The sequence below is a fragment of the Ranitomeya imitator genome, chromosome 2, assembly GCF_032444005.1.
Source record: "Ranitomeya imitator isolate aRanImi1 chromosome 2, aRanImi1.pri, whole genome shotgun sequence".
In the NCBI taxonomy this organism is placed as follows: domain Eukaryota; kingdom Metazoa; phylum Chordata; class Amphibia; order Anura; family Dendrobatidae; genus Ranitomeya; species Ranitomeya imitator.
In genome coordinates, this window is record NC_091283.1 from 715,497,075 (window position 1) to 715,505,033 (window position 7,959).

At 36.9% G+C, this 7,959-nt stretch overlaps 1 protein-coding gene across 1 annotated transcript; it reads left to right on the forward strand.

The window, feature by feature from the left end:
• Nucleotides 1–836: 836 nt before the first annotated feature.
• LOC138667709 (meteorin-like protein) lies at nt 837–6,263 on the forward strand. The gene is made up of 4 exons (XM_069755819.1): nt 837–1,119; nt 2,381–2,781; nt 3,506–3,565; nt 5,453–6,263. Exons 1-4 carry the CDS (start codon nt 905–907, stop codon nt 5,764–5,766), a joined length of 990 nt encoding a protein of 329 aa, XP_069611920.1. The 5' UTR covers nt 837–904; the 3' UTR covers nt 5,767–6,263.
• The last annotated feature ends 1,696 nt before the right edge of the window (nt 6,264–7,959 follow it).

The following is a 7,959-nucleotide window of genomic DNA, read 5'->3' on the forward strand; positions in this document are numbered from 1 at the left end:
ACCTGTAGATAAATTTCAAAAGGGGTGTAATTTTCAAAATAGGGTCACTTGAAGGGGAATTCTCCTCTTCTAGCACTTAGCTGCTCTGTATATGGATTCCGCAAACTATTTTTGAAAAATCTGGGCTCTAGGAGGCAAATAGCACTCCATCCCTCCCAATTGTTGCAGTATGGCTAAGCATATGGGGTATTTCTACATTCAGCAGAAATTGTGAGACACTTTTTTTGTGCCATTTTTACCCATTTCTCTTTGTGAAAATGTAAAACCTGGGGCTAATATATAATTTTGGGTCTAAAGTAAATTTTTTGTGAAAAAAAGTTAAATGTTATTTTTTTTTCTTTCCACCTTCCACTAATTCCTGTGAAGCACATGAAGGGTTAATACATTTCTTCATGTGGTTTTGAGCACCTTGAGGGGTGTAGTTTTTAGAATGTGGTCACTTTTGAGTATTTTCTGTCGCATAGACCCCCTCAAAGTCACTTGTAACGTGATGTGGGCCCTAAAAAATGGTTTTGAAAATTTTGTTGAAAAAATTAGAATACAACATGACTTGCAAAAAAATACATATTGCTACATAGATTTAAAAGAAAAGTTAGTTCTATACCGCCTGAAGGGCGAGTTGAAAAATCTAAAAAATTTGTGTGGCCTTGAAGATGAATAGTGTCCTGGTCCTGAAGGGTAAAAGGTAAAAGGTATGGCAATCACTTTTGCATACAGGATATTTTATAAGTAAAAATAGTCAACTCATGCAATAAAATAAATTGTTCTATACTAAATAGTTGGCACTCATGTTATGATAAAAAATATTTTACAATGTACGGTATCGTAATGTAGACAGACAATGAATATAGGAGCAACATAAAAAAGATCTACCATATAGTCTGTTTCAATTTTATTCGGCACAATGAATGGAGAGTGGTTTCTAATGAGGGTACTTACAAGGCGGTCTGTCAGCAGACAGATGTATCCACATAGTTGTGTCTTGACTATTCAGCAGATAACACAGTGGGGGAACAACATGCAGAAGTCATGGAGACTGCTGGCCCTGCTCCTATCAGCCCAATTATCCAGCAGGGGAATGTGGTGCATGGCTGGGGACTTCTGTAGCTGGAAGGGAAGGTATGTACAATTTTTCATATACAAATACTTGACATTTTATTAATCCACTCATGAGAAGTCTGACAAGACAGAAAGTACTGTATGTATGAAATGCTTCTCTGCCCACTCAATATACTGTATAGTATCTATTTATGAGCACATAAGCTATTTCATTATTTTCTCTACATTTTATTTTGCATTGTTTATAATCAGGCCTACAAGCAAATGTGTTAATTTATAATAATATTTTACTGTGTGTAGTTTGGCAATTTATAGCTTTTAGAAATGAACACTTCTTACACGGGTGCATAGACTACAGATCTAGAACTGGTCCGAGGATGTCAAATCTAGCAACAATTGATTGTGATGTTTCCTGTCATTACATTGTGCAATTTGTACTGTATTCTGGTGATAAGAGATTACTTAGGCCAGGATAAGGATTCTGCTGAGCAGCAGAACGTTATCACTCTCAGGAAAGCTGACCTAAGTGTCATTGTGAATATGACTTAGTTATTTGATCCTGTGTGTAGAATTGGTATTGTTCTAAAATGAACAAACTAGAATTGTAGAATTGTAAAGCCAATTATGGGGCTAGCAACTGCTAAAATAAGTATGCCTAAAGGTTCTGTCATTGGGGCCAATAAATGACCAGAAATGAGTGATGGATGTTATATGAGTTGATTGATGCTCTTTTACTTTCAGGTAGATGGAACAATGATTGAGTTGATGGTTTGCACAAATGAATGTTCCCCCTTATGCCATACACTTACATAATTGTTGGCAGCAGGTTCTCGATTTACAGGTGATCAGTCACCATTTTTAAGCTCACATAAAGGGGTAGATTATGTGGCCAATACATATTTTGTCAGTTGCTGCATCTTTCACTTTGGGCAATTGGAAATCAGGAATGAGCAGTCGTACATACCTTTGGGTGATCATCACCCCATGTAAAGGCCCATTAGGCTGGTCATACTTCAGGGAATTTTTCATCATGCCTAGCAAAACTCCAACTATATTGATCAATAAGTGCACACGTACCACAAATGACCCTATACACAATATATTTAGAGAATCTGTGGAAGCAACTCATAATATTTTGGAAAATCACTTCAATTGATGGTGCTTTCGGATAGAAATTCTCATTGCAAGTGACTGCATGCTGTTGACTGTGAATATTGGAAGGAAATCAATTAAATTAAACAGAATCAAGTAACTAATCACCTTTATATTATAATTAATGAACGTATTTTCAATCATTTAATATATTTAATTCATTTTGTAGTGGTCTTAGTTGGGAATCTCGCTCACGAGCTGTGGAACAAGTTCACCTGCGCTGTACAGAGGGTTCATTGGAATGGATGTACCCAGCTCGGGCCTTGCGCATCATTTTTGAACCCAACATTATCAACAGCAAGCATAACACTGTCTGCATAAAGCCTCGTTCACCATTCCAAGGCGCTAACCTTTATGTTGAGAGGAGACGAGAGCTACACCTGCTAATTAGTGAGATAGATGGATCACGGAAGGTGCATTGCTTTGGCATGGACAGTTCTCATAGAGTAGCTCTGTTCTTACAGGCCAGTCCACATGAGGATCTGAACAGGAGGACTGCAGGGTTTCAGTATGAGCTTCTCAACAGCCAATCTTCAGGACCTATATTTCAAAAGTTTGCGTTAGTGGAAGGTAAGATTCTAGCTTTATGTTATCAAGTAGAACTTAGACTAAAAAAAAAATAATTGCAAACGTGTGTAGGTGATTAGATTGAGCATGCGTTTGTCATTTATTTTAGTATCCTCATTACTGTGAATGCGCTAGTTTGTTATTGCAGAATGCATTTTTCCTTTCACCTAAACTAATCGCTTTTATGTAAAAGAGAGGTGCATTTGTATTTTGTGTATTTTTCGTTATTATTACTCTTTTTTGTTGAGGTGACAAATTATTAAACTGATCTTTATTATAGGGGAACAGTGGTTTGTTTTGGTCACCGTTGAGTGACTTGTTTTAATAGTGACAGATGAGAATTTTATTTTTAAAAAAAGTAAAAAATGGATGGGAGAAAAGTGCTACCTGGTCATTTGATTTTGTTGATCCAATAAAAGTGTTGAGCTATACTCTGGGCCGATTCTCTACTTTTTTTCCCAGTTTTTACTTCTTTATTTATTTTTTTTAAATATATTCCTATGAGATGGCTAATCCATGTGCATGGGAACAGCAGTAGTTAGCCTTAAAGTTTGTAGTAGTATATATCTTCTAGAAAAGCATACTACCATAAGAACTGCACTATGAAGCACCCCAAGTTTTTTTTTCTGTTCTTCCCTAGCCGAGGATTGAGATATTGATATACTACTCCAGATTCACTGTGCTGAGATATTTGGTTAGACGTGATTACATTTCATTTTCTGTCTAGATGCTTGTCAACCTTGTGATGATGGCGACCTTCTCATGGCTGTTTGCACAAGTGACTTTGGTAAGCGTCCTAGCCTTCTAAGCATCATAATTCTCAAATTCTACTTACATTGCATTCCCCACAATGTATATACGAATGTAGTGCTGATCACTTTGCTAGTTTTTTCTTACAGTTAATTATTAAAGTCACATTGTGATTATAATTTAGCCATGCAGCCGAAACTAAAGTCATTGTTTAGGTAGTTAATGTATTGTATTTTGTGATTATTTTCAATTAATCTGTGAGAAAACTTCTAGGACCCTAAAATATCTGGAAAAGAATGAACTGCTCAGCTCAGCCCATTTTCCTTGATTGGGTAAGAGCTGCAGGATCAGGCATTGTCCCACATCATTGTATGGTACTGTGTCCTGCCAAATAATCAAGGAGCTGACGTGAACCCCACTGATCATACAACGAAGGCATGAAATTAGAAGAGACAGTCAATTGCTATCCACATGCACGAACTTACTAAAATGCTGAACCAATGTACAATTTGGAAGGAATAATATACATTTTTACTGACTGCTAACTGCGGAAGGGGAACAATGCAGACAATTTGCATCTTTCAGAACAATTCCGACAACAGTATTACTTTCCTTATGAGAAATCCTTAAACACAAAATGCTGGTGTTGCTGGTCTTGATTTAATACACTTAGTACATCACTTATCCAAATCACATAAATGTCCAGAAACTAAATTAGCCTCCAGAAGCCCCGCAGTGTTTAAAGTAACCTCTTTGTTAAGAAATGAAGATGTAGTCAACGGGAGAAATGAGTTTTAGTTTCACTTAATCCAACCAATTTCATAATATATCAGAAAATTGAGAAAAATCTTCTGCTTCAAAAACAGGAAATAGGTTGTTTTTTTACGGTGTTTCATATTATACAAAGAGATACTGTGAGAACTCCAATTTGGTTTTTCATTATGAAAAAGAAAATTGTGCAAGGTTAGATTACAAATCACATGAAGTTAGAAAATATTCTCTGGTACTGTTTGTATTAAAAAAAATAAGCCTGAGAGAAGAACGTGACAGTATAGAACTATTTCATCAGAGAATATTAGGGTTAAGGTATGTGCCCACGTTCATGTTTTGCAGCAGAAAGTTCTGCTATAAATCCTAATGCGATGGCAGGATAAACAATGTGTAAAATATGCACATTTTTGTTGCATTTTTGACATACATTTTTGCTGCGTATTTTTCCCCACTCATTAATATCATTGAAATATGCTGCAAAAAAACGCTGCAAGAATTAACATGCTGCAGATTTAAATCTGCTGCAAATCTTCAAGAAAAAAATAAGCAAAGTGAACATGAGATTTTAGAAATTTCATTCTGTTTGCTGACATTGCAAAATGCTGAGTATTTTCTATGCCAAATTCGTACAGAAGAAAACGTGACAAAAATGCAACATTTGTACAAAACCTTAAAAATGCTACAATTTTTTCTCCATTTTGTCCATGTATGTGTTTCTAGGGCAGCATTACAAACAAACATTAGGCATGTTGTGCATGGCATGTAAGTGTCACAAGGGTAGTTTAACTTGGTTATTATTATTATTATAGCGCCATTTATTCCATGGCGCTTTACATGTGAGGAGGGGTATACATAATAAAAACAAGTTGAATAATCTTAAACAATACAAGTCATAACTGGTACAGGAGGAGAGAGGACCCTGCACGCGAAGGCTCAGTATGTGTAAATTAAGAGATAAGGAATTTTCCCCATGTGGAAAGCCTAGATGTATCTGATGTAGAGTAGAGCTGTGCCCCTGGGTACGCGGAAGCTAAAACTTCTAATTCTGTAATAAGAAATGGAAAAATAAGCATCTAAAAGCATCTTAATTAGTATTAAATCTATTACAACTTTATGTTCTTATTGATATTATATTTTTGTTTTAATCCGTCAGTGGTAAGAGGCTCAATAATAAGTGTTACCCATGACCGGGAAAACCAGATTTCGCAAGTGGACATCGCTGCTTTAAAAGTCTATAGACAAAGAAACAGTGTTTTCCAGCTGGATGATCGCTCTGGTACATGGACTGGATTCCTTCGAACTTTGTTGCAATGCAGAGTCAAAAAAGGAGCTGGTGATTTTCTTTTCACTGGCAGTGAACATTTTGGGAATGCCTGGCTGGGATGTGCCCCTCGATATAAGGATTTTGTCGAAATTTACCAGAAAGCCAAAAGTCTGAGAAGTAACCCTTGTGATTTCCAGATATGAACCTGACATTGTGAATTGACTATTGGTGCGATATGGTGGTATTTAATGTTTATTATTCATTGCTTATATCGATCATATAGTTATACTTGAACGCCAGAACTGTTTACAATACTATCAGTACGTTCTCATGAGCCAGGCAACGCCACGGGCTAAGGTCTTCACCCTGGCACACAAAATCCCTGTGAAGGATCCCTAGTACCAAACCTTTCAGTGCCCAGACAGATTTTGGAAACAGTCATAATTCTGCATTCACTGGAGCTTGCCACAATTTTAACAAAGGAGAAAAGCCATAGAAAAGGAGAAGAGGCATAGAGAAGTACAAAAGACACTATCTACTTGTGCGCACATTGTATTATACCTGCTTAGATATGGAAATTTTACATATGAACCTGTGCTTAACTCTTACCATTCTCCAAAGTTGTGATTTTTTAAAATATCTCTTTCTTTGATTAAAATAAAAAGGTGCTGGGTGTATAGTACCCAGTATGATGAAATTTACAGAAATCCACATTTTCATAGTATGAATGTTGCACTAGGATCGTGAATTTCCAAAACATTTTCTTTCTTTCCTATTATAGTTGTTATGACAAATATATAAATAATTACATAGTTGATTGCACTTGCAACGGAGGATAAATAGTAAAATGCAATGAATTTATATATTACAGCAAGCCCATTCTATATTTTCTATTTTGTAGTTTGGTCACATTTTAGAAATGACTATAAGCCTTGTAAGAATAATATGTAGAATTAAGCAAAAAGATTTTGTCTGTCTTGATCCGGCATTCAGTCAAGTTCTCCAGGGATGTACTTCTGTAGCTGTCGTCCTCAGATCGGCATCCTGTGCATCTCTGGTGTTTACTAGGCCTTGTGACATCATGACATTGTGTGACCTAGTAAACACCAGAGGCGATCATGATACTGGGTTGGTGATGCCAGGCACAGAAGTGAAGACTGCCTTTATCTGGTTGGCGCAAAGGACGGGACTGGTCACCGAGACAGGGCAGAGTAAATCTTGTTCCTGGCCTCTAATAATATGCAATAAAAATTTAAGGGTAAGTTCACATGTTGCAGATTTAGTGTGGATTTTTCAATGCATGCCTTCAGTATAATCAGTGCATGTTACGGGTGTTTTTTGTATTAGATTATGTTGTAGATTTGACCAACAGATTTGCAGATTTCCATTGGAAAGGGTGAGATCCATGCTAAATTCCACACAAAGAACTGTCATCCTACACATTTTAAAATCAGCACCTAATGTCAATTGCCACAAAAAAAATTCCACAACATGCTGATGAGATTTGTTGTAATTTCATCTACTGTACTTAGCCGATACTTTGCAGATATTCTGCATATCCATGCAGGTATAGTTGCATATTTGCTGCAGATTACCCACACGAACAAGTGGAAAATCTAAAGTGTAATTACCAGCTCTGTGAATGAGAAGTCAGCAAATGTGAACAGAGACTGACATGCAGAGAGGTTAATATCTGCAGTATGTCAATTCATTGCAAAACAAAGGGTAACATCAGTGACAAATCTGAAGTGCAATATGAATGTTGCGTGTGCGGATTCTGCTGCAGAGAACTTGTGGAAAATACATACAAATATACTCTTAAAATGATATGTTACTGCCATAGCACACGTCTCATGTCTGAGAAATCTAATGATGCCAACAAGATCTCCTGCCATGTCTTCTGCGTTACTTTTAAATCACTGATAGAAGACATCGCCAACAGCCCAGCCCAGCTGGAAGCATTTATAAGGCTAGGGCTACACATCAACTTTGGCGACAATACCTGTTGGGAGAACAGTACAAGCAATTCACAAAAAAGTCCAACCACATGAGATTCTGTTTTCAACTTGCTTGTTGCAATTGTAGTGCACTCAGGCTCCTAGTGTTACTACACTCACTTATAATGCGATACATAGAGAACTTTGGCCAAAGTCACAAAGTAACCATAGCCTAAAACCAATGCTGCCCTTTCCCTGAGATTTGTAACATGCCCTTATGCAAATTGTCTCTTCAGATAGGAAGAAAACTAGAACTCTAGTGCCACCTATAGGAAGTAGCAATCCTAACAGTCAATGTCAACCCTTTAACGAGCCTTGTCACATGACTTGGGATAAAAGCCAAAATCAGAATCTCAATTTGCAGACACTGTGTTTCGGGATACTGCCCCTCGTTATGTG

Coding starts and splice junctions, on each gene's coding strand:
- LOC138667709 (XM_069755819.1), top strand. CDS start 905: ATGAATGGAGAGTGGTTTCTAATGAGGGTACTTACAAGGCGGTCTGTC. Junction 1,120..2,380: donor TTCTGTAGCTGGAAGGGAAG/GTATGTACAATT, acceptor TTCATTTTGTAG/TGGTCTTAGTTGGGAATCTC. Junction 2,782..3,505: donor AAAGTTTGCGTTAGTGGAAG/GTAAGATTCTAG, acceptor TTTTCTGTCTAG/ATGCTTGTCAACCTTGTGAT.